The sequence below is a fragment of the Poecilia reticulata genome, linkage group LG1 (genome assembly GCF_000633615.1).
Source record: "Poecilia reticulata strain Guanapo linkage group LG1, Guppy_female_1.0+MT, whole genome shotgun sequence".
Lineage (NCBI taxonomy): Eukaryota > Metazoa > Chordata > Actinopteri > Cyprinodontiformes > Poeciliidae > Poecilia > Poecilia reticulata.
Window position 1 is genome coordinate 23080776 of NC_024331.1, and position 27881 is coordinate 23108656.

The window sequence follows — 27881 nt, forward strand, 5'->3', positions numbered from 1 at the left end:
TTGATGTTGTGTTGGATTTTATTCAAATTGAGGATGGCACAAGCAGCTATTGAAAGAACCGATGAGCCAGTATTTGTATATGTTAATATTGCTCATAATGCTCACAGTTGAAGTAGGAAGACGGTTTACAACCATACAAAAAGTCAGTTGAAGCAAAGTGAAAATTATTCATCTGACCATAACTAACAAAAAATTAAAACAAAAGTAAGAAATAGACACTAATTTAAAAAAAAAGAATTAGTCATTCACTATACAGACAAAACATGAGCCAGTCTAAGTACCATACAAAGCATTGTGCTATACATCCAACAAAGCACCTAGGCAACAAGCTGGTTTCTCTTTGATAAAACTGTAAAAAATAGTTTTTTTTAGTACCAGTCTGAAAAAGAGTGGTAAGTGGCACATCAATACAAATGATTACTGTTCAAGTACAACATTTACAAGTCAGGAAAACAAGTCTGACAGACACAACGTGTACCTTGAAAAATGTGTAAGTCTAGAGCAAGTTCGTCTTGAAAAAATGTCCCCAGAAGGCACAGACAGAGAAAACGTAAGCCATGCAAAAGAAAACAAGATGTTTTTTGTGCAAGGAAGCAAAACTCAAGTTTGTGAGAATTACATAATACAGCAGATTTTGATTGTTCCTCCTTTACTTTAATGGGATAGTTCAGAAAGTTTGACTTAAGTTCCTAAGTTAAAGGATTACAGGCGGTATTATTTTACCCTGTAGCAACTCTGTTAGCACCTTCATTTGGTAAATATCCAGATTAGATGGTTCCTCCAGCTGCAGCTAAGGGCTAGTCTGAGGATGACCAAGACCATAATGGTTTACAGAGGCTTTAAAACAAAGCCCAACTCAAAAATAATTTATGTAAATAGTATTTTATAAACCTTTAAGCTGTTACATTTGCTTTAGGTGGTCATCTACAGAAAAACTAATAATTATTGACACAAATATAGAGATAGAAGTATATGTACCACCAAAAATTGTCTTGTGTGAAACACATACTGGGACATTAAAGCATAGTACGGGTGTGTAAAAAAATATATATAAAAAAATAGGCAAATTTAAATCAAAACAAGATATTTTTCTATTTCATTTTTTTTGTTTCTGTTAGGGATTTAGTCTGAATGGAAATGCTTTACTGTACATATTGTGGACTCAGTCTATGTTTCACAACGGAAGCTCTGTGGTGGCACACTGGGTCTGAACTCCATTGTCCATGTAAATAATTATGTTTTGTTTTTTTTTTATTAAAAAACAAAACAAATAAACACCCAATGCAACTGAAGTCTCTACCAGAACTTAGCATTATCCTCTGGGACCAGCCAATATGAGTTTATACTAAATGTAGACACTAAGAGACAGCTATTTGCTGCAGGTAAGAGATTAACCGTTTGTAAGCTTTTACCAGAATCTCACCTCAAAAATATCAACCTATCCCCTTAAAGTAACCCTCAATTGCAGCAGTAAATACTGTATTAAAACATGTTTTAACCAATTACATTAAATTACAAATGCCTTTTGGCCACACAGGAAGTAAAACATTTAAGTTCATTATATTTACAGCAGTTTATTAGTTACACAAAGCAAATCAGGGTTTCATGTAAATCTGTTGTTAGAAGGTGGCAATGAGATTGCTGATCCAGTCTTCGGTAAAAAAAAAAAAGTGAGTCTCCTGTGCATGCTCGTGTCTGGTGTGTAAATCGATCTCTCTGGGTTCATAGATGCGTTTAAACGGCCCGTTACAAAGACCATCAATCACTCAGACGTAGCTCCCCCACACATACATATCTAAACGTTCCTGTGCAACATTGTTTGGGCATATTACTACCAGCTGCAAATCTCTTCCAGCTCAGGCCTCACTTTAGAGTTTAAAGACATTCCTTGGCTACAGCTTCTGTCAATCAGTTCAACCCCTCTGAGCCAACTAAGCACTATTGCTCTGATTGACATAGATGCAAAGTTTTTTTTTGGAAGACTATTCTTAAGATTAAAAAAAAGCATAAATAAAAATCATCAGTGTACCTTTCACTGATTCCACAAAGAAACCATTATGTAGGATGTGGAGTAAAACATTCCCAAGCATTTCATTTGTATTTATTTCAACTTCCAAAAACATTCCTTCTGTTCTTTCTTTTGAGCACTCTTTGCTCATTTCTTATTCTTTTCAAAATACATGCTGGTCCAAATTAATGATTACATGCATTCATCATCTCTTGCACACAGGTCAGGCAACATGGCTGCCTTCATGTCTGTCTGGAACAGGGTCACCATCTTCTTGTCGCCTTTTTCCTTTTTTTAATTCGACTTACTGTTTTTCCAAAAAAATAGACCCTACCAGTCATTTCTCTTTCAATAATACCGCAATTATTTTATGAAGGTAAGATGTGTTAGGCTGTTCCAGTATTTATGCCCTTTAGATTAATTCCAGTGCACTCCACTGACTGACAGTCTTAAAAGCAGGTTGGGCTCAAGTTATTCCTGCTTAGAAACTACCAGCTTGTAACATAAAAAAAAAAGAAAAGTCATAACAATATGAACAGAACAGAGCAGCAGAGTAAGAAAACAGTGCAGACTGAGACCAACAGTCACATTTGCATAACCATCAGTTGTTTAGTATTTGATCACTGAGAAAAGTCCCTCAAAATGTATCGCTGAATATTAGTCCGTGGGGAGAAAACGTCCTCGGAACGAACAGCAGAGGGCAAAGCAGGTCCATTTACACAAACCCGAGTCCGCTCATCTTTGCCGTCCTCCTTTGCAGATTCCCAGAACAGATAAACTGGCAACCATTCAACATTAGGACTGATGATTTCCATCCCAGATAGGCGTCTGTTAGTTCTTTATCTCCAGAATGGAAGGGTTGTGGTCCAAGATGGACAGAATAACCTTGTCCATGTACTGCCGCAGGCATAAATTGATGTCCTCCTGTTCCTTCAGGGCTTCCATCAACTGTGGAGAAACATGAACACCAAACACATTTTATTATCACTCCCATCTAAGATATTACCCAAAGATGTTTACTGATCAATGGTCTCAATTTTATTTGGGTAAATCACTTGTGTACCTATGATAGCACCCCTGACCAATCATCATGGGTACTATCATTGGTACACAAGTGTATATTTTTGTACTTTAATACCATAAATAAGGTCTTCTTTCTTAAACAGTCTCTGCTATTGCCGTCATTCATCCCGTTTACCTCCTTCAGCCTACCCACTTTTGGTTGGTATGCTTGTTTAGTGACCATTTATTTTTCATGTCACAGTCACAATCCGTCTCATGTAATAACGTTACCTATACAAAGTGCCTGAAATGCGAGGACAGGACTAAAAGAAGAGATCCAAAGGTGTTCCTGACCAAACTACACTCCTGATGCATATCAGCAGATCCAAGTATAAATGCTGTGCATCGTTTAGCTAACAGGTTTTTACTGATCTTTGGACTCTGTACAGGTAAACGCCTAATCTTAGAAGACTACTGTTAATGACCCTCATAAAACAAGCATTACAACTGTCTCAGATGGTACTTCAGTTTGAAATGAAAAATAACTCTCATATCTCCAAATAAATCTAATTAAATTGTAAAACAACATACCTTTTTTTAATTTTAATTTTACTGAATAATAAAACCGTAAAGAACTTGCTATAAGATTTACATAAAGTCATTTTAGGATGGGAGTGCTTTGTTGTCATTGTTATGTAGTTAGAAAATACGTAAGATGTAGCCAATGAACCTGGCTACACTAGCTTAATGACCAATATAACCTTTATCACACTGTCATTCTGTGATATGTCCTAGAAATTCATGAGCTCCGACTACAGCATGAGAACAATCTAGAAGAGAGTCAGTAGTTCAAACAATAGAAAAAGATGGATGGAAGTTTCACCTGATCTCTGGAGGCGCTGTCTATCTCAGCAGCTAAAGACTGAGCCTTGGTCTGGGTGGCAAACAGGTTCTTGGCTTCGTGGAGGCTTAGGCTAAGAATCTGACCATTCAGGTCATCATTCTGCTCCCTCAACTTCTGGGTTTCCTAAAAAATTCAAATCAGGGTGGGAGGTAAGGGAGAGAAAAACAGGACGGAAAGATAAGCGTGTAGAACAAGCCTTTAAAAGCAGAAACTACTCTACGTTAACACGTACACCAGGAACACAACGCCTGCTTGCTCATCGGGCAGCAAACACAGCTAATGAGGACATAGCACGGGTTATGCGTGTTAACGGTTTCCCTGCACGGTCTGCTGCGTTAAAAAAAAAAAAAAGCTTTACGATTTAGTTTGCTTAAAACTGCTGACAGGAAGCCAGTTTGCTGTTCCCTTGTTTTACCTTCCGCCGTTAAACAAGGGAGCTGCAGCGCTGACCCCAATCGCACTTGGCCGAGATTACTCTACTCCAGTGTTATTAGTTGTTAATTGGGACGTCAAAGGTCACAGAGGCAATTTTACCGTGAGTCCGGGGCAGCGCTGAGCCCCAGACAACACCAGGAGATGGAAGTCGGGGGGAAGAAAGTCCTGGGATGCACATTGCTGGACACACACATACACACATTAACAGAGGTGCACAGTTCAGTGTGAGTGTCTGCCTTTCTCATGGGTTACAGGAAAGGGGCTTACTAGGTTTGATTTGGTACAAAGTTTCAGTCTCTGGCCAACCGGGTGTTTAAAAAGTTAAATACCTAAATGTTTATTTAAATAAGAAAAAAAAAAGAAAAAAACTTGGGGGGCTCTTTGGGTTCTTAAAATGCAGAACATTATGTCTCTTATAAAGAGTGAGACATTAGTCATTACACCAGATTGTCCATCATGAACAGAGCTGGACTCTGTTCATTTTTATCTCCATCCTGTTAATTTTTTTTTTTGAGTCAGCTTTGTTGGTCATTTCTTTTTCTGCTGCTATTAAATAGCTAATTCTCATTACTCAAGGCACATTTTAGTTTTCCATGAAAAAGGGAATGAGATAATGAGGCTCTACTGGGTCTTTGTGCAGTGTTTTATATCCTTACCAGACCACTTTTTATTATGTTTCCTCAATAGAGGTAGAAAATATTAATTTACTTTCTATTTTGAGTTTATGATTAAATCATCAGTTCCAAGTATTAGCCACTAAAAACATGAAGCAAGAGTAGGAAAATTGATTGACTCTAAGGCCAGTGTTTATGAAGTTATAATGCAATAAAAGATAATTTAAGCTTGTGTACTTCCAGCTGGCAGCTTAGTAACTTTAGATTTCTTTTTTGGTGGAGCTGTAAAGACATTTGCTTAGAATAAAACAAGATAAACGTATGAGGCCCTCGATGAGGTCCTATTGTTACTTGATGACAATGCTGCATGTCTCCTACAAGGCGGAGCCGAGCATCATTAGCTGATGTTACCGATTCAATATACACAGACGCGCCGTGCAAAGGAGCATTTGAGCATTTCAAAGTATTAATAATAAGTTATCTTAAGGACAGATTAATGCTGAAGATCAGGTTATGTCTTAGTCATTAGCAGGAGAAATAGTTTTCCAGACCAAACCAATTGGTTTTGTTTGGATATGACTAAATCAATACTTTGGTTTGGTCGTATCCTGTGGGTTTCCAAACTTATATTGGAAACCAATTAGAAATAATAGGTTTCCAACAATGGAAGACTATTATTGGACAACCACATTCAATTTGCATATCTGTGCTGGGTAATGATTATTAGCCTGGTTGAAGGTAAAGCTCCCTCCCAGTTTCAAGTCTTCTACAATTTTTGTTTTCCAGCGTTCTGCTATGAATCTGATTTGCAAAGTTAGTTTCCTGGGACTCATACCTTTAAACCCTGATTTATTCTTCTTCAAAGCTTTCTGCCTGACCTGTCAGCATGAAGTTTCTCTAGCAAACCTCTGAGCCCTTCAGAGCTTATACTGAGATTCAATTGTAACCCGAAGGACTTTCTGGAACATCGAATGCAAAAGTCACTAATTACATGACTTCTGAGGGAAATTTATTGTACTTATTATATTGGGGTATCAAAGTAAAATGAGCTGATTACAAAGGCATGCCAAACGTCTCAGATTTTTATCACTGAAACCATTGACATATTAAAAAAGCAACATTTTGTTCCTTCCACTTCACAGTTGTACCACATAAAATCCCAGAGGAGCTGCACTGAAGCTTTTGGACAAATTGCAAAAAAAACTCAAGAATGTATGACTTTTACAAGACACCATACATCTGTTGAGTTCGATTCATATCACATCCGAAGGTGGGATTTAAAACAGCAGTGATTGAATCTATATAATCAGCAGAAACACGAAGGTTCATTCAATAAAATATATTACTCTCAAATGTAGACTACGACTTGTATTCCCATAAAAGCCAACACAACACTGTTCAGCCTGAGCTAACTCCCTACTCCCTGGTCAAAATATCAGTAATTCACACAGTGCAGGGCTGCAGTAAAGAAGGGATTTTAAAATCTGCTAACAGGGGTCATTATGATTTGTTGTCATTCCTGCTGGTAAAGCGGAACAGAAATGTACTACTTAACAGAGGGGAAGTGAGCTCCGCAGGTCAGTCTGGTCTCTGTAGTCATAAAAACGCTGTAAGGGCCTTCACTGATTTATGAAAAGTTTGACACATTTTACTTCTCTGGCAGCACAGAAAGCACATTATTTTGTTAGAGAGCTTGCAAGAACGCTGAAATCTAGAAACGGTGAGGAAATTCTCTTTGGAACACGACTACTAATGAAATATTATGATAATGGGCAAAATATTCTTTTTATGAAGGGGAAAAAAGAGGGTTTGAATATAGTTACATAAAGTATTCTCATGCTGTAAAATCCCCCAAAAATAATGGTTTGAAAAGTTGCAAAAAAAAAAAAAAAAGCTAATTCCTACATGCCAAAGCACATTAAGTACCCGAAGCACTTAGAAATGAAGTTGCATTAAAGGATTGGAAAAATGATTTTATCTGCACCTGCTTCAGTCTCTTAACTTCATGCTCGAGCTCCACCTCTCTGGTCCTGCTGTTAAAGTCTGAAAGTCCAGACGAGGAGCTGCGGCTCCGACCGGGCTTCTCCGCCTCCAGTTTGTACAGCTGCAAATGCTCCAGCTCTCGACGCAGGTCTTCTATTAACTACACAACACAAAGTCGTCTGAGTAACAAAATTATACCATGTCTGGAAAGACTTTTGTTGGCCTATTAGCTCACAAGATTCTGCAGGAAGGGAAAAATAACAGACAACTGATAGATCAGATGTTGAAATTTTAAAGGCCGTTTAGATAACCCTCCCACCTCCTGCATGGCGTCTTTTTCTTTCTGGAACTGCTCTCTGTTTTGTTTCAGTTTATCCATCATTTTCCTGTACAGGTCCATCTCATCCTTCAGCCGCAGACTGGTGTCCTCCAGCTTGTCTGTCATCCTTTGTTTCTCCTGGTGATAGACGGACAAAGTTAAAAGATTTTTTTCTTTTATTCATTATACTATCTGGAACGTCTGTTTACATGTGCAATAAAACCTACTTTTAATTTACATCATGTATTCAACAACAGCAATTAAAAGGTAAACATACGCCTAAATCCCAGTTCAGTAGGTATGGTCTAACAGTAAAAGGCAGGATTTGTGTGCAAATAGACACACTGCAAACACTGAAAAATTATTTATTAAATATTAAACTAAACAGTTCTCTACGGGCCAAACATCACACTTTCTTGAAACAATCACTTGTCTGTTGTGACAGTGTTTTGACACTAGGTGGCAGGTGCTAAAGATCTAATGGCATTTGTTTTTTGTATGGTAGTTCCTAACAAGTTAAAGTAAACCTGGCTCACCTCATCAAGCTTCTCTGTCTGAGATCTGAGTCGAAACATACTAGAAGACATCTCACTGTTCTCCTCTTCCAGATTCTTAATACTGAAAACACAAGAGTTCGGCAAAAATACAGTTTAGACAACGATAAATATGGACAAAATACAAATAAAGCGCCTGAAAAACAACCTTAAATACAGTAACAGATTCTCATATGTTTGTACAATGTGCCCTACTCTTATTCGCTCAATGGTTATTTTTTTCCCAGAATGCACAGTCCATCGTATAGATCCCAACTATAATTATCACTAATTTTTTTCAGACAAAACATTACTTTGGAGAAGGTTATGGTCTCAATTTCAAATACAATGGTATTATAGTATGATATCATCATTTTTTTTGCTACAAGTGAAATTAACCTCAAACCTTTTTCTGGTTCAAACTGAAATAGAAACTGTATATAAAGTTAATGTCTAACTTTAACATTATATGCAGTAATATAAACTGCATATAAAGTTGATGTCTAACGGTCGCGTTAGTGTGAGAGTGCCTGTGTGTTTCTTACCGGCTGGTCAGTAGCTCTATCTGTGTGTTCTTGTCTCTTTCCATTTTGCTATAAGCTTCTCTGTGTCTTCTTAACTCCTCCTGGAAATTTTGCTCTGCACGAGTCTCTTGGTCCTTCAGCTGTTCCTCTAGCTCATTTACCCTGGCATGAAGAATTTGTCACAGAACATTACCTTTAAAGTAAAATTTTAATTGAGTGGTTTTTTTTTAAATACTAAGGTCCACTTCTCATGAGATTAAGACTAAACTATATAAAAGTGGCATGGAAAATTTCATCACCAATTCAACAAAAACCATCTCATTTCCAACTTCAGACCCTGCTATGTGCTAGAATATCACACAACTGGACATCTCATTGAGCTTATCACAATTTATCTAAGTAGATATATGCATCCATCCATCACCGAGTTTAGCATTCTGAGTAAGCCCTGCAGCGCTCTTGGAGGATACCTTGTTGGGTGCAGCGACAAGGGATCGTACACAAAACAATCCAAAGCCTGTGTGTTTTGAAATGATTATTGTGGTCACACAGGAGTTACAATGTCCACACACTCTGCAACCATTCAGTTCTTTGAACGCCTAATCCGACTTATTTCTGCTTTTCTATAAATAAATATAAACATAAGCTAAATATGGTAGCAGGACTCTCAGTCTGACAGGTCCGAACTGCATTCTGACAGAAAAACGTTGCATCCCTCAGTCTCCCAGCAACCAGCACAGCTGGACCTGGACACAGTTTGCAACTTCTCCCCAGCACTCAGTCCTGCTTCTGCAAGAAGCACTCACAAGCTGGTTCTTATGTTCAAGGGTCCTGAATAAGGCTTAATACATATTGAAATGGAAGTATATATTCTGCATTGACATCTTTTAAGTGATAATCACAGTAGGTTGGCCATGCAATGCACATAATAGCCATGATGCAAAAATGATACATAATTTTGGAATGCTGTCTAGGAGTATGAAGATAATAGCTTGGGCAAAAGGTCAGCTACATGGAGGTGCATGTGGGCACCGCAGAACAGACCAAACCACTGCCGTAACCATGGTTCCCCACACTCCACCATGACAGTCGCACTTTGGTCAACGGTCAGAGAACGCCTGAGTTCAAACACGAGTGGCGGGAGTCCACTGGATCAAAACAAAAATCTATAAGATTCCTTAACACAGTCTTAATTTGATGTGAAAGGTCCTTAAATCACAACTAAAACCTAGAGAACAATAATGAGTGGACCTTACCTGTGTACTAGCTGTGTGTTCTCCTGCTTCAGTTTGGACTTCAGGTCACTATTCATCAGAATCTCATTCTCGAGTTCAGCTACCTTCTTCTCAAGAGAACTCACCTGGCAGAAACAGGTTCAGTATATTTTGAACACATTTATAAAGTAAACGTGTTCAAAATACGTTTACTTTTTTGTAAACGTATTTACAAAAAAGTAAATAATTTTTTTGTAAAAAAAAACGTTTTTTTTTACAGAACAAAATACGTTTTTTTGTAAAACGTATTTTCACAAAAAATACGTTTTACAAAAAATATGGTGGACACAGACGAAACAAATGAACTCTCACCTTCTCGTTGATGTCAATGTCACAGGAGTCGATGCTGTCTCTGAAAAGGTCTTCTGTACTGCCGTTGCGGCTGCTGAGGTTGCTGTTATGGAGCAGCTGCCTGCTCAGACACAAACATATGCACTTAGGGAACATGTAGAAGGCTGGCGAGTGCTTCAGTATATGCATTTGAGTTCGCCTGGCTGATATTCTGTTGTATGATGTTAACAACAGACTCCTTTAAAAAGAGATGGAATAGGTTCTGCTCCATTAGCAAAAGTAATGCAGAGATAGGTGAGAAGAGGAAAGGAAAAGAGAGAAAGAAGAGAGGGAATACAGACAAGGAATAAGAGAATAGATGAAGAGAGCAGTAAAACAGTGGATGTAATCAAACCAGACATGTACACCAGAAAGAACAGGGAGATGGGGCCAAACCTTATTGAGTACATATATCAGGTCTGACAGGCCATTTTCATTCTGTCACTATAATTCAGTTTGTGTCGCTACAGTTAGGACAATAGCTTCAAGAGAAGACATCTCATGTGCTATTGGTTACCTAGCGGTTGCTGAAAAAGCTCTTGCCCAGAAACCAAACGCAAAATGGAATAATTTCAGAGCCAGGAAACGTACTGTATTTTTCGGACTAAAGAGTGCACCTCACTATAAGCCGCATATACAATAAAAAAAACTAAACAAACAAACAAAAAAAAAAGAAAACGTACAATATAAGCCGCTCTCCGGTTTTCATTGCTGGATTTATTAAAAACGCAGTCTCCAACGCCGAACCATGTCTTCATTTACGCTGATCTTATGTGCAGGCGGCGGCTCCATTTCCCTCCTGTACTACCAGATTGATAGCCCTCAACTTAAAAGCTGCATCATATGAACTTCTTCATGTTGTTTCCATGACAAGGGGGTATGAGTTTGAGAACATTTCTCCATCGTGCCTGCTGCTAGCACACTTGTTCTAAATGAAAATCAGCACTTTCTTCTTTGATTTCCAATTTTGACTTCCAATGATTCACTTCCTGTTTAAAGAGCCCCCTGGCGGTTGAAGAAAAATCTACAGAAAAGCCGCACCGGTCTATAAGCCGCATGGTTCAAAACATTGGAAGAAAGTTGCGGCTTATAGTCCAAAAAATACGGTAAATATATTACAAATATAAGACATAAATAAATTAGATTAGCTGTTCCACAATTTTTCTTAAAGCAGACAATTTTTAAACAATTTTTCTTAAAGTAACTTTGACGCAGGTTTTCTTAAAAGCCTGCTAAAATAAAGAACACACTGCTAAAATAAGTTCAGAATCATTTCTGAATCATTTCTGATTCTGAACTTACTCCTGGCAAACTTTCGCCCCTGTCTGAATGCAAAACTACTGTGTGATTGGTCCATGTTTGTGCAACGTGCATCTCGCTACCCATTTACCTTCTTGACTATACTTGTACTTTTCTCTGAAAGCCTAGTTAGTGATTAACTATTTATTAGCAAACACCTAAGTGATAAGGAAGCATTGAGTGCCCTTTTTCCTCCATTTATTGGTGGCCATGTCAACAAACAGATCAAACACAAGCAGTGTAGACCATGAAAAGCATAAACACACCACTGATTGACCTTTGGTTCAGACAAACAGCTATACTTACTATAGCTATGGACACACACACAAATATACAGATTGACCTACCTTCCAAAGGCAGTGCTGGAGATTTTTCTGCTGGGACTATAAGATAACAAACAAACAAAACAAAAAAAACACATTAGTTTTTTTTTTTTTTTATATACAAAAAAGTCATAATCTGTATACAAAAGAAGAATTACAATACAGTGGCAGGGAAAGCTGATTTAAGTAATCTTATTATGCTTGTAGATCTAAATTAACATCCTTCGAGAGCAACTGAGATATTTCTCAGTTATCTTCCTTTTAGTTTCAGTTACGTCTCTTTTATTCTTTCACTTCCATCCCTTCAAATATAGTATATTTCCTATGACTGATTTATTATTCATAAAAGTAATGTAGCACTATCAAGAGAGCCATTGTGGATTTCAAAAAGGGGGAAAAAACAACAACAACACAAAATAAGGAAGTAGAGACATTAACAACCACTAGTCTGCTAATTTAACATTCCCCATCAGTCTGTGCATTACTGCTTTTAGGTCAACAGTACAGACAAAAATGGTGACCTTGGGTTATATTTCCATAAATAGCAACCCTGTAAACAATGGCTGTTGAGGTAAGCACCAGAGAGACAGCTTTACAGAATAATCAATTAGTCTGTGTGTATTTACGTACACATGTGCAACAGCTGCTTTTAGAACACCTTTCTGACTATATTGCATCACTTTTATTATGTTATGGTAAAGGAGCACTCAAAGCAAACAGTGACTCACCAGTACAACATGAGAGGAAGATAATTGGGCTTGAAAAAAAAAACTGTAGAGTGTCTAAAATAGCTGGCAGCATCTGTTTCTGTTTACTTTGTGACATTATGTTTGTTGTCATGCATGATCAAATTATTTTGTTTTATACACCACTGTCACTCTTCCAAAGAGGGAAGAAAAACATCAAGATATTTCGAAATCAAGTTTTACTTTTAATGGATCCTTTTATATATGCAACAAATGTGTGGAGGCACGTCCAGTTAATTACATACATATGAAAACAAACTTTTAGATAAGCCTCAGAATAATCCTTGATAAGATTAGAAAGCAAACAGCGTCACGAAAACCAAGGAACACAGCAGACAGGTGAGGGAGAAAGCTGTGGGGGCGTTCAGAGCAGAATCAGATTACAAAAAAATATTACAGCCTTTCAACATCTCAAAGAGCAACGTTTGAAGATGAAAAGTGGACGGCCAAGCTGGAAACCTACCAGGACACAGCTGTCAATCAAAACTGAGAGAATGAGGAGGAAGAATATTAATCAGAGAAGCAGTCAAGAGGGCCATGGTAGCTCTTTGTGAAAGCTGCAAGAAGATTGCGCTTCACTTTAAAGTGCTCGATAAATTTGTACAGAGCAACAAGTACAATTTCCAACAATTTGGCGTTGAAGCAACTTCCTCATATGTTGGTGTCATCACTTCTTTTGAAGTCTGATTAGATTTCCTCGAGATAAAAGTAACCCGTTAGCCTGCTGAATTAATCTGAGGTCAGAAAAAACCCTCCCGGTTCCAAAGGTTGGTAATGCAACCGATACTGTGTGTTACCTGTGAGCCCTGAGGTTTTTGAGCCGAGCATCCAGATCATTGAGCAGGTTGACCTTCTTGCTGCACTGGGAACAGTAGACGTCCATGAGCTCGCCGGCGTACTGGTGACGTACCTTCCGAGGGGTCTGACCCGCGCTGCAATCACACACACATACACACTATTGATTTTTTTCTGCAAAACGTAATTCAGGTGTTTTAACAAGCTAAAGGCACAACAATGAACGAGTGAAAATAAAATAAATGAGACTGACACAAGGAAGGATCTGTGTCTTTTTGGTTGTGTTTTTTTCTTGTGAAAACATCGTCCCCGTTTTGAATTTTAATCCCAGTTCTGCAGTCTTTTGTCTGATTGGTATGCGTGGAACGAGTGTGGAGTTGTACTGCCAGTCAATCAACTAAGAGGATTAGTCCCATTAAACACATTGATGAATATTAACACTGCCTGCAGGGCCTCAACTCCTGAGCTGCACTTCCTCAATCAAAACTCAGAAAGTATAACTTCAGTACATATCCTGGAGATCAACAGGCTGCAGATTAAATCTCCAACAAAAAATGTATGGAGTTCAAGATCCAGAAACAAAACAGCACTTTGTATTTTTTGCCTCGTCGCAAATTAACCTTTGTAAACCACACAACACACAAAAACAAAAGAGGGGGCAAGTTACTGAGGCAACTTGGTGATCATGTTAAACATGGCCTTTGTTGGGGGAAAAAAAACACACACACAAAGGGGTTGCATATTGATAATATTGATTTGTGAAGCAGTTTTCAAAAATTATTTTCTACATTTATCGTTTTTGTTTTTTATTTTCCCTCACCCTCTCACTCCCACCCTTTATAACACTTTCTACCGCTATTATCCATTGATGAATTGTCCTGTTGATGACTCATCAACAGGACATTTGATGAATTATTCAGACAGGTGAAAAGTGAATATCATAATTAGATTAAAAGTCACTGACTGGAACTATAAGAATGATCTCAAGATTAAAATCAAACAATGCAACTAAATGTTTTCTTCCTCAGGCCTCCATTACCTTGAGGGTACAGACGAGCCAAGGTCGGAGTAACCGTTAGTCCGAGTCTCGTCGTCTGGAGACGGGCTGCTGGGAGTGTATTCTGGTTCCTCCCCTTCACCGTAGTCCTCAAATTGCTCTTCGTTCAATGAGGCGGAGGAACGTGTGGAAAGGTCGGAGGTTATAGAGATGCTAGCCTGAGCACACCTGACAGAGGCAAAAAAACATGTATGTTACCCTCTGATTGCATAGCTAGCATGTCAATGTGAGAAAGCCAAAATAAAATGTCTAACACAGACAATCCAAAACTAAAACTAAGCTTGTAAGAACAAACCAGACGTTTCAGTGAATCACTCAGACATTTCCCAGAATGACGACTTCAGTGACATTACAGGAGATAAAACAGGTTAAAAAGGCTCCAACTGTGCTTACTTGTCCCCGGAGAAATAGAGCTCTCCCAGTGTGTCTTCCTTGTCCAAGTGTCTGGTGAGACCCTCTGAAGAGTCAGACCCCTGGGAGCTTTCCACAGCGCTGTCTCTGTCTGACTCCCTCTCTTTGCCCTCTTCTGTTACCCCCTCCTCCGGCTCCTCCAACTCGTCAGGGAACAACTGGCACTCGGGGACGGGGTCAGGAGAGGTCCGAGAGCACATGATGACCGGGAGGACCTGCTCCTCCTCGCCAGCCTGGAGAGAGATGAGAAAAAGGTAGAAATACAGACATTCGCAGACTGACTATGACTGTTGCAGTAGTTCTGGTAAGGCACTGTTGGGGTTATTCTGATTAGTTATTCACAGTAGGTCCTTATAGATTTAGGATGGTAAGGGCATTGGGTCAAAGGTCAGAGGCCCCACTTTGTCTTATTTGTGTCATATAAACCTGTCAAAATCTGATCTAATGCATCCGTGGACATCAGTCATCTCTGCATATGAAACAGTTAAGAGCCTCACTGAGCGTGGGGATCACGATGGCAGAAGTTGCGATAGAAAGTAGAGGAAATAGATCAATGAAAGTTGATGAGGACTGGAATGAAGGTTATTACTGAGAAAATGCGTAGATCATCAGAAACAAAGAGCAGGTTGTGTGTGTATAAGGAAAAGGGCTGTGAAGAAAACATTAATCTATGGTCAGATTAGGAAGTTAATCTGACCGTAGGTTATATTATACACTGATAAAAAAAACTAAGCACGATTTTTGAGTTTATCTTTCAATTTTACATAAGTACGAGTTTCCATTTTGAACACAACTAAAGAAAAAAAAGCTCCGGTTAACAAATGGTTCCAATTAAAAAAATGGAAACTAACTGAACTGCAGACAGATATTTCTACATATGGATGGATAGACAAACAGATGGAATTATTTATAAATTTGTTTATGGAAGAAAGGATCAATGACAGATGAGATGAACAGATAAATTAATAGAGGGAGAACCAGACAGACAAGCTCATAAATGAACAAATGATAAACGACTTGACTTGGAGACTAACGAGATAAAATGGTTGGTTGGACATATAAATAAACAGACTGACAAATGAAAGGCTGGACAGATGAACTAATAAATAGACATACTGACACATTGCTGGAGAATGAATTGATGAATAATGGATACAAAGGTGAAGAGACTGATATTGGAAGGACCAGACTGATAAATATAACATTAAACAATAAAGTGGGAAACAAGGTAAGGGAAATATTCTAACCCCATCCACCCACACTACATATTTTTTTCCAGATTATTCAAGACTCTGTAGGAACCCCATAACATTCACAACTGCAGCTATTTGAATGTATTTCCCAAAAGTTATGAAAGTATTTTTAATTAAAAATAAACAGGAAAAAAAAACCCTCTTAAATAATGTGAAGTCAGAACTCTGAAACAGTCATTTGAGGCGTTTGTTTAGCTTAAAGCTGTGTGCAGCCTCATGCCATTACCAAGCAACTCAAACAGTCCCTGTAGAGCATTTTACATGCAACCGTCAGTGGTCGAACACAAATGGGGGCTGTGCTCTGTAACAAAGGGCCAACCGGGGCTCTGAGTGAGTCACAGCGAACACAACAAAAGAAGAAGAGAAGTCTTCTACCGTTCCTTCCCTGTAGCCGAGAAGGACACACACTGTGTGATGAGGTAAAGAAGCAATCAGAGAATAAAACACAAACTTCAATGATGTCAGGCAATGTTGAAGTATACTGCTATAAGCACCAACATTAGTTCTGGTAAGAAGTTTAATACATTAGATGGTAAGGAGCAAACTTTAGTTCCCCACTAACTTCTAGATCTAAGTCACAAATATTATTCTATGAATAATTAATCTGCTCACGTAAAGCCTTTGAAATAATAGATAAACAAACATGCAACAGATGCGTTGCGCCAAAGCGTGCGGATGACTCACTTGCAGAGCTCAGAATCTTCTGACTGCAGGAACTAAGAGTACATGATAAGAGCTGTTGATCATCTGGAGCCAATCTGGTTTCGACTCAGTCCTGCTGTTTTGTATCAAATCACTGTCTCACAGTTGTTCCAGGATCCTGGCTTACCTTATCTTATGGTCATTTTCATGACTAACTTTATCTGGATCACACTCCCCATTCATGTCGACACCTTTCAGCTGATCGCTGAGGCGCGCAGAAACATGCATGCATTAATATGATCTAACAGAGGCTGCAACTTTGCTCAAGCATACTATATTAAAGTGCTACAGCAGCCAATTAAAATTTAAATGTAAAGTGACACTGATGGATGGTGACACATGCAGCACTGGGTCGGACTAATAAAAAAGCAAAACACATGGACATTCTGTATGTATTTTGACAGCCTGAGGCTTCAACTGCCACCACGAGTCTACAGGTTGTTTCAAGTAGTTTAATATGCTTGTGCAGAAACACAGCTGTCCTGACACAGAGGCTTCACCTCTGTTACCATCCAGGCAGATTACTGTTGACCTTTGATCACACCGGAGCTGATCGGTGGCTCAGTCTTTTGAGCCTTTTTCACAATTCTTCAATTCAGTTTTCATTCTGGATTTTCTAATTTGTGGGTTCAATATCAGAAATCCTTCCAGCTAAGCAACTTGTTATTGTCTGCACTTCTCCAATCAGCTTTTATTTTTTAAATCAAAGTACCGTTCTTCTGAAAAAATGTCTGGAATGAATTATTCTACTCAGATTTTCAAAGCTAAAACCAGTGACTGCTGTTCTTACAAAAAAAAGGGATACCTGTTTGATACTTGATACCCTCACCAGTCAATTATCATGGTAGGAATGTAATTTCTAATAAAAAAAGTCAATGAGCTGGTTAGAGATTTTGGGCTGCAGTTATTTTGATGATAATTTTGTAAAGAATCTTGTTGAACAATTGCATCTTAACACAAGTACTCTCCACTGAATGTTTGGCTCAGTGCATGCATTTCCTTCTCCATTGACTCTATAAAAATATTGTTCTCTGCTGCTGCTGAGTCTGACCTAGTTAAAATACAACGTATCATTTCTATCCTACACGTCTTCCTGGTCCCCCAAGTGAGCTTAATACCACCGAAGAAAAAGATATAAAGACATCCAAGTTGCCTTCATTTTAATTCTACCTGCACAGTTATTGAATATATTTTATATGTAGATGTAGTTGATTAAATTCTAACTCAATTCAAACTCAAAAATTCTTTATTGATCTCGGAGGAAAATTTAATTATAAATTAGATTATAAATTTATAAGACTGCCATTTTTCAGGCATAATATCAGAAACTTTCAGTCTGTCTCAAAACATTCGAGCTAGTTTCTTCACTTGCCATGGTCTACCGTATTAGAGGCCTCCTGATACATGCCACACGTGTTATGAAACATGTAGAACTATTATTCAAGAGACAGCGGGGTCAAACACCTCTAGAGGTTTCCTTTTTGCACAAGTTTTATATGAGAAACATAGTTAAAAAAAAAAAAAAACAACAAAGCAAAAATGAAACAAGAAGGTCGGCTCACTGGGAGGGAGGATATGCAAAAACATGCATAATTCGCATCAAGTGATCAAGTGCAGGTAGCGTAGTGACAGAAAAAGACTGAAAAAGGCACAAAAACAATGTTCAGAGGAAGGTTGTCAAAAAAAAAATTAAGTTCAAGACGGAGAAAAACAAAATAAAAGGAGAAACCCAGGACATGTGAAATAATGCCAAAAAGCTCAGTTTATTTTTCTGGCTTGTTTTCAGTTGGGAATAAGTTAAATAATGTAAAACCATGAATGTTTGGCTGCCAATGAAACCACGCAAAGCTCATCCTGAAACTCATCTTGTTGAGTCATGAAATTTTTATGCCTCAGTAGTTGAGCAACATTGCGGAGGATTAAAGCGATGAAAACACTGACCTGTAGATGCTGTTGTACAGCTGCTACTACAGGGTTAGTTACTACCAGGTACAGGTCAGCAAAACAGAGTTTTCTCAAAACAAGTAGATTTGGCTGTTTAGCAGAGAAACAGACGAGTGTCAATAATCGGCAAAGAGTTATACAGACTGGGTCCACTAAGTGGAACTTTTTAGTAACAGGGTTTTACAGGGAATATTTTGCAACAGCTGCGGACAGTGTTGCAAGTCATCACTATAGATAACCATCTTCACCACAGTGACGAAATATGTAAAAAAAAACAAAAAAAACAAGGTTGTGCTTTCAGTTGTATAATCTAATTCAGTTTAATTCCTGATGTGATACAAATCAACAGAAAGTGGATAATTGTACAGTTAAAGAAAAACAATATTTGGTTTTCACATTAGTTTTACTAACAAAAATATGAAAAATCTGCCATATATATATATATATATATATATATATATATATATATATAGATAGTGTTATCAACTCTAAAATCCCAAAATAAAATCCATCCATCCATTTTCTGTACACCCTTGTCCCTTAGGCTGACAACCACATAATTACACCTGTGTGTAATTTAATCTCAGAATAAATCCAGCTGTCCCGTAAATGTATCAGAGGTTCGTTAGAGAATATTAGTAACCAGACAACACATCTGACAGGCCAGGAAGAAATGTTTGGAAAAGCTTAAACCAGTGTTGGGTTACACACCATTATCCGAAGTTTCAACATCCCACTGAGCAATGTTCATCCACCACCTGAAAACATTGCATGGCACACCTTGAAACCTACAAAGATGTGGCCACCCACTTAAACTCGAAGGCCAAGCAAGAACAGCATTAATCAAAGAAGCATCAAATGGCTGCAGACATTCACAGCCCAGGTGGGAGAATCTATTAACTAAAGCCAAGCAGCTCAAAAATCCCTTTTTGAAAGACTGGCAAGAAGACAGCTGAAAGAAAACATAAAACGTAGGAGACACGGCAAACATGTGGTGCACTGGTCAAACGACAACTTCTTGGCCTACAATGCAACAGGGTATGGAAATCCAACACTGAACATGAGCCTGAACACACCATCCCCACAGTTGAAGGCGGTGTTGAAAGAAAGCAAAACTTTAAACTTGGGTGTTGGTTCACCTTCCCAAAGGAACTTAGTCCAAAACAATTGTATGAGAATAACTCTTTAGTGGATTGGGTCAAAGCATATTTATGTCGTCATGACTCAGTCAAAGTGTGTAGAAAAGTGTAAAATTGACGTTCACAGAAACCCTTCAACCGATCTGAATGAGCTTTGTAAAGAAAAATTGGCATTGCAACTTCTAGAGCCACGAAGATGATAGAAAAATACCCCCAAAAACCTGTAGCTCTAATCACAGCAAAGGTTGTTCCACTCAGTTTTGAATGGAAAAAAACTGAACACCAAGTTAGTGACTGTTACAAAGCAAAATGTGGAACAGTTCAAGGGCTGTGAATCCACTCGCAAGACTTCATGTACTTCACACAAGCTCTTCTTCTCAATTACAAACAACTTAAAGAGAGCATCTTGAGAAGTTTACCGGCTTTGTGACAAAATTAGGGGGCTTAGAAACCCATTGAGCTGCAAACATTGATGGCGTGGCATCAATGAGATAAATACAAAGAGAAGGAAATTGAAGCAAAACCAGGGGACCAGATCAATGAAACAGAACCGGTGGTAATCTTTTTTTTTTAAATAAACCATAAATCAGTTTTGGTGATGAAACTTTTCTTGGAATTTTGGCGGCAGATAAGAAGAGAAGCAGCAAAGATGACAGCTGATTGATAGTGATTGCAGCTCAACAAAATGATAAAGTGTTTTTTGTGCAGGAATTCTACTTTTGTGCTTGGACCGTTTATATTTTAAATTTGGTTCACAGTGAGTAACCAGGAAACAGCTGCTCCAGAAAGGTACGCAGACTTAAAGTTAAATTTTAGTAAACCTTTGTTCTTTCTTATCTGTTCCTTGACTAATGCTGCTTATGTTCTGGTACAGGAACACATGCTTACAGCAACCATCCCTTTGCAATCAACAGATAAAATACCATGCACATTTTTGAACAGGCTGGACTCATCTTTTTTTTCCACTGCATCCCTTGTGCTTTTAAAGGATAACTCCCAGAAGTCTGCTATGCTAGATCATCTTGTGGATGCAAGGCCAACAGTGCAATCTTATATCGCAAAAATTACGACGATTCAATAGCAGCTAAATGTGTGATTGACATTTCTTTCTTCAAAACTGTGATATTTATTGCGATTAACCCACTTTTTTCTCTCTCTTCCACCATCAGAATGTCCCAACTACACTTTGTATGGTTCAGCATCTCAAAAACTAAAAATACACATCAAGTGGGGGAAGTGAGGGCAATGAAAATCCTTCCAGCTATCCAGCTACATTAATGACATGCAGAATTTGTCCAAGTCACATGACTTTCAGACCCATTGCTCACTGTAAGTCTAAAGGAAGCAGGAATTTCCAGGGAAAGCTGCAGCAGCCGTACGAAACATACGCTACCAGGAAAAGCTTTAGCTGCAATTTGAATTGAGATATTTGCTTCATGTGAAGTCAGTGCAACCATCACTGTACTGTGGTGGTTTCACACCTAAATGTTTAGCCAATAACCCTAGGGGTTAAAGGTATAATTATGGCCCTTTAGTTCTCAGAAGGGATAATTGCCTTGAGTTTCAGTTGAGATTAGATGTAATCTTAAGTAAAGAATCTTCCAGTATTGCCTTTTTATGCATCTCATACTGTAAAACATACAATTTATTCCCCAGCTAAGCCGGAGTGATTTTTTTTTTAAAGCGATATGAAAAAAACTCAATAAGCATCACACCTCCACATAACGCTCATGCAACAGATGTTATACAAGCGCTCGTCAAATGTTGCAGCAATCAATGACCACACTGCAACTTTACTTAATTAAAAGTTGAACTATGCAGATGTTCTGTCTGCACTGATGAAGATTCTGTAAAGTCATCGTACTGACTGCGTGGAACAAACACTGACTTACTTTCTTTTGCTTTGGACATCAAATATGGCATCTGTTGTTAAATGTACAACATACAAAAGTTACTTCTGCTTCTGCTCACACCAGTTCAGTCTATGCCGAGTGCTGAGGATCAATATCATTTTAGAGCTGAACAACTTACTAAGTTTAATATACATCACAGTAAAGAACAACATGGATACAACATGGATGGCCATGCACCGGAGCATCCATATTGATTTTATATAGAGAAGAAAACAATAACATAGACCATAACTGCAACTTTGAGATTTCACTTATACGTTTATTAAGAATGTTACAAACATTTGCAGAGTTTTTCTTTTACTCATAAATAACTTAAAAGCAGAAAAAACCCCAGCAAAATATAAGACTCAACCATTTTGTTTTAGGTTGATTTACACCAGATCTCTCATAAATAAGAGGTTTCGTTTTTCACCAGAGATACTAAAGTCTCTGAAGATGTTCAGAGAGCCGAGATCTGTTCTGAAAGCTGCCCTCAGAGAAGATTTCTGGAACATCTTTGGCATGTTTTCTGAGCACGATTAGATTAAAAGGAATTATTTAGCTTGCGGGGCTTTTAAAGGCGTTTTTTCTTGTTGCCTACCAGTTGCACAAGTAGTTGGGATGGTAACTAGTCATTTTGTCATCCGGTCAAACGAACCGAATGGTTAGCAAGAAAAACAGAAAGGACTCAACAAAGGAGGAGAGCAACATCTCAGCGAAACATCAATGAATGGGCAGATAAACTTGCATCGGTTTATCGACTCACTGTGCTGGTGCTTCGAATTAGTATGAGTCAGCAGGAAAAGGATTGAGCAGAAAAAAAAGAGACTGAAAAGGATGGGATAAAAGAGAGAAAAGATGGAGGGATTGAGGAAACGACAAACTGATAGCAGCAGTGTCTCCCGGCTTGTGTTTGTCGGGCAGAGTAGAGACGAGGCATTTCTCTGCAGAGGCGTTTCCTGCATCTCTCCCTCATTGTTCGTTTATCCCCTCTTCTTTGCCATTCTTCTAAGCTCCTGAATTGCTGCCACAACAAAACTAACTTAAAAGGTGCAGCGTTTAACCTCTGCTTTGATACTTGGCATTAAATCTGGCTGCCTCAAAGTCCTGAATCCAGTCAGATGACAATAAGAAGCTCTGGGACAGAGAAGCCTGTTGGACTTTTCTGAACATTTAAGGCCACTTTAAATCCAAAACCTACACAAGGGACTAACACTCCAGGTGGGTTTGGCATGAAACAAAAGATCAATGTGTGGAAAAGCACTTCATGCCCAGTACTGGGTATGGTGGAGGATATGTGATGCTGTGGGCATGTTTGTCATCCAAGAGCCCTTTGAATCTTTCATAGAGTTTTGAAACAATAGGACATGCCAATATAAAAACATGAGGAAAAGTACCACAAAACTGAAAATGGGTCAGCATTGGAATGCAAACGGCTGCCATGTTTGGTAAAAGGCAGTTGCACAAAACACTGACATAAGGGAATATATTTATTACGCTGGAGGATATACCTTTTAACCACAGGTATACCTTCCACTTTTTAATTTAAAGGTTGGAATGTTCTAGTATTTTTTAAATGTAAGATTACATAATAGCATTTGAAGCCTTTTTTCCCTCATCCGCAACCATCATCGTACCTCGACAATTATCTCCACTCTAGTTTTTTCTAGACAGGCTGATACAGGACAGCTTGTGTTCTTGTGCATGTATCTCCCTTTGGATCCATATTATACTGCTCCTCTGCAAGGCAACGCTCTTCCTACGCATGAGCACACCAACACATTACACAAACGGGAAATAATGACTCATATTTCGCTACCATCATGCCAAACACTAAGAAACTTCAATTTCAGCAAACGACCGACATGCCAACTGAACAGAAACGCACAACTAGGAAGATTGAGAGAACTTTTTTTTTCTTACATTCAGACTGAATGGTACATTACAGTAAGAGACCATCAGCCAGGTAGCTGCTTGGATTACCAGGAATGCTGCAATGGACAAAGGGACAATGTAGGGAGGGACTGCTGAGGCCCAATGAAGGCTGAGTGGCGGTATTGTCAACGAAACCCAGTTCAGTTACACGTGTGAAACCCCCAGCATGGGGAAGACTGTGCACCACATTCTTCACTTTTGACTCGACTTAATGAGAAGGAAATTACTTCACCATTAGGTTGGTGACAAACAGTTAAAGTCAACAAACGTGTTTGAATCCCAACGTTAGCTGATGCACCAGAGTGTACGTGCGTGCACGTTCTGATCTGCTTATAGTGTGGTTGCGTTAAACAAGGAGAACTTGAAATACATCCTCCTGGTGAGTGATTTAAGTGTCACTGATGTATTGTTTGCTGTGTGTTTGTTAATGAGTGAAATCCAATGCCAAGGCTCGATTCCTGAATGCATGACTGGACATGTGAACAACATTCAGCTTTATACTGCTTGTCTCAGTACCGACTGAATTTGTATCCCATCTGTCAAGACAGCTGAAAGGTGTTGTCTCTTTTTGCGTCATCACAGCTTTTAACAAACTGCATTGACGCTCTCTTGGAGGGGGCCGGTGGGTGTCAAGCAGCACCCCACACCCTCACACCTCAGCTCTTCATTGATTGGAGGAGTGAAGGAGGGCTGGACTCTGTAGGTTTGGCAGACTCAGCAGGTGGTGAAGCCCTTGTCACTTTTCAGCTGTTACCTGTGAACTAAGAACTGTAAGAACGTCTGCCGTTGTTCCCCATAAACTCAAAGTCAAAACCCGTAGCTGTGTTAGTGGCTAACAGTCCTCTGTTTAGTCTACAGATTGTCGTTTCTTTTTTCTCAATGCCAACGTGTTAGAAACTAATGTACACTTTGTATTCGAGTCTTTGTTTTGCTTTGCTTACTGCAGATTAACCTCCCTCCACTCGGCACATCTTAGCACCGACTTAATCTAGTTATTCTGGTCCTTGTGGAAATACTGTACACTAACAAAGAAAACAGGCTCCGCAGCAGGTCCCGTTTAGGAAGCCAAAATCAAATTATTTTCAAATCAATCACAGCAAGGAAAGCGTAGGAAATATATGTTGAGGGAAAGATGTCTGGGACCGTTTCAAGCCTGGAACAATCCCCAGCAAATCTGCTCTGGTGAGGGAGTCCAATCCCATTATGTAATGTCCAGTCCCAGACCTGCTGTATTCAAAATGACAGTGCTGTCTGACGTCACAGGTTGCTATTGACAATACAAATAAAGCTCGGCTTCACATGTGAAAGGCAAATGTTTAAATGTTGTTGGAGAGTATAATATGTTGCTTTTTCTGTTACTTATCAACATAATTTACCTCATATTTTGTTTTACAGCTAGTAGTCTGAATTTTTCTGTACAATCAACCAAATTTAATCAGACACACATTTTCAGCTTATTTGTTTTGCGGCTTTGTTGTTAATTATTATAAAATATACAGTCCAAAACACACGCTTCCACACGCGGGACCAGTGATTACATCACATGAGGCTTGGGGAAACTTTTGAGAGTTCTGTTGAAGATGTCAAATTGTATTTTTCTTGTTATTTGTTCGTCTTCTCATATTTTTAATCAAAGTTCTACTTCAAAATGTATGCTTGTAACAGCCAGAACACTTGAAAATGTGGCAACAACAAACCAGTTAAAAGGGATTGCAGGATTAAGAACACTTGAATGGTTAATGTAAGATTTGATTTCAAATCAAGTAAATATAAAAACCATACAATCAGGTCATTTCTTAGATTATTTCCAGATACTAACAATGTTTTCTGCACGACTTCAGCATCACGTGATATTTTGATGATCCCCATATAACTAGCAAAGTCGCACAAAAACATTTACTCAAATGCCAAATGTGCAAAGAAACAAACAAGGTAAAATTCAAACGGGAACATTAATAGATTCAACAATTGTTTTCACTGTTATCATATGCTCCACACTCCACCATGGATGGAGTTCATGAAAGTCAAATTGACAAAGACACAAAGTTGAAATACTTCCAACTAAAATTCCTCTTAAACACCTCACTGTCCATGTTAAAGTCTATCAGTTGCTACTGCTCAGACATTGTGGCTTTTGGGCGCTCTGTGATCTAATTTCAGCTAAATAAAAAAACAAAACAAAAAACAAATCAGAAATGCTAGGGGTCTTACCTTTCAGCGCACTTGTTAAAATCTCTGTGCCTTGGCAAAATCCCGCAGAACAAATCTTGGACGTCTTGACCAATCAGAGTTACCATCATTTTTGGACAATTGTGGGTGACAAAATACAAGACAGAGCAGTATCTTTAACAAGATGTGATATGGTCAGAGCTGCTTCTTTGTAATTAGACTTTCAATACCTGTGACCACAAATAAATGTAACATATGAAAATATAAATGCAAAATCATATTTGAGTTCCAATATGCTATTCAACGTCATTAATTAACAGCATTAATTAATGCATCATTGGGATACTCTTACAGATGGACAAGTGGGTGCATTTAAAAACGCTAAAATACATTTGAAAATAAATGCCAAAGGTTTCAAACCAGTATGCCACATTAAGATGAAATGCATGGAATTCAAACCCACTAAAAAAATGCTCATTTATGTGCAGCATGAGGTTTTTAAAGTCAATAAACCTGTTATCCCATTTCCTCTCTCGTCTTTCCTCCACAAATAATATAACTGGATATGAAGTCCCGCACCTGTCACATTTCTTTCACTCACTTGCTGTTTTCCCCGTTGTTCCCAACAATCCTAATTTCCAATTAATCCCATTACCATCAGCAAAGATGTCGGACCGCCAAATGAAACAGAACAGGGAAGGAAGAGAGAAAACAACAATATTGAGGAAAGAAGACACTGATGAAAAGTGAGTGGACTAAAGAGACATGTTGTGTGAGAGGGATGAAACCCCAACAGCTGAGAAAGAAGGAGTGGCAGGCTGTGGGGCAGGGTCAACAATGTTTAACAACCACATTCAGACACAAACCGGGGCCACAATGGACCCACAGATCCTCTTCAACTCCCCCACCAACACAAGCAGTCCCTGCTTTTGGTCGTGTTTCCTCTAAAACCCTCTCTGATGACCTGATTCTGTGTTTTGTTCTCATTCTGTCAAGTAATATTTCATCACCCCCACATTTCAGCAGGCTGGGTGCATTCAGGTCTCTTACCCCGTCAACTACGGAGGGGAGCCCATGTTCAGCAGCAGTCTCCCTCTTTCCACCGACCAAACCCTCATCCACTGAAGTCATCCACCCGCCCTGCTCTCAGGGGCCAAGTCCGCGGAGTCTCCTCGCACTCTCTCACTCTTTCTCTCGACACACACACACACACACACACACACACACAGGTGTTCCCTTCAAAGGCGAGTGGAGAGGAAAGCCGTCGGAATAGTCCACAGAGTGAGTCCCCGGTAGTGGTTCAGTCCTCGGAGAGGCAGAGGAGGGTGCAGGATGTGAAGCACTGCACCGGCTGCCTGGCTTTCTTTCCCGCACCGACACAAAGTGCAACTGCCTTTCTCTGTCTCTCCCTCCCTCTCTCTCTCACACACACACACACACACATCAAACACACACTCTGCACCTATCACCCTCACACACTTCCTCTCGGTCGCTGACTGGCTCGCCGGCTTACTTGCATTCACACAGTGACAGAGCTCAGATCAGGCAACAGTTGTTGAATTGATGGCCCCTCCCCTCCGCACCCTCCCTCTTTGCAGGTGGTTGCTTAGCAACTGACCGATGTAGGCGGGGTCTGCGAGAGTTCTCACATTGCTGCACACTCTGCTCAGGGGCAGCCGCCTACTCAGGCTATATTTGCATAGCAAGCCCTGCCTGCCCGGCTTTCTGTCTGGCTCCGACGGAGAAGAGGCCAGAGCCTGTGTGGGCCGGCTGGAGGGGGCGGGAGGAGATGGCAGCAAGAAACAGGGAGTCTTCAGTGATGCAGCAGATTCCACAGCATCGATCACACAAAATGGGAAAAAGATGGAAAAGGAGGCAGGTGATAGGAAAAAAAAAACAAAAACAAACCCTGAGCTTTTTTAAAAGTAGAGTGGCGTCCACTGAACTTTGGCATGTTTTGGCATGTTAGAACAGCACAACCTTAATGTATTTTGTTGGGATTTTATGGGTGCACACTGATGTGTATAGTATTTGTGCCGTATTGGATCCCAGCTCTTAAAAAAAAAAAAGATGTGCAATTAATGATTTTGTGGAGTGCCTTGTAAAGGTCGTCATATCCCTTTTGTCATGTTGAACCCATAAGTTGCAATATATGTTTTTGGTTTTTTTGGGGGGGAGAGGGGGAAGTGAGGTGGAGGGGGGTTTACAGGAAGCCAAAACAAAGTTGTGTGTAGTTGTTCAGTGTTCAGTGAAATGATAAATATCCATCCATTTTCTTGCACCCTTCTCC

At 39.2% G+C, this 27881-nt stretch overlaps 1 protein-coding gene across 3 annotated transcripts; it reads right to left on the minus strand.

The window, feature by feature from the left end:
- LOC103468621 (rab11 family-interacting protein 4B) lies at nt 1-27142 on the minus strand. 3 transcript variants are annotated; one of them, XM_017306150.1, is made up of 15 exons: nt 26642-26711; nt 25634-25697; nt 14540-14790; nt 14129-14314; nt 13092-13226; nt 11573-11608; nt 9909-10008; nt 9579-9682; nt 8344-8484; nt 7802-7883; nt 7266-7403; nt 6948-7106; nt 4449-4529; nt 3894-4037; nt 1-2956 (listed from the first exon to the last, which is right to left on the minus strand). In XM_017306150.1, exons 3-15 carry the CDS (start codon nt 14755-14757, stop codon nt 2840-2842), a joined length of 1641 nt encoding a protein of 546 aa, XP_017161639.1. In that variant the 5' UTR covers nt 14758-14790; nt 25634-25697; nt 26642-26711; the 3' UTR covers nt 1-2839. The 3 variants fall into 3 exon arrangements, with proteins under 3 accessions (XP_017161639.1, XP_017161634.1, XP_008414034.1); XM_017306145.1 differs by lacking the exon at nt 25634-25697 and having other exon boundaries at nt 26642-27142; XM_008415812.1 differs by lacking the exons at nt 4449-4529; nt 25634-25697 and having other exon boundaries at nt 26642-27140.
- Between the last annotated feature and the right edge of the window lie 739 nt (nt 27143-27881).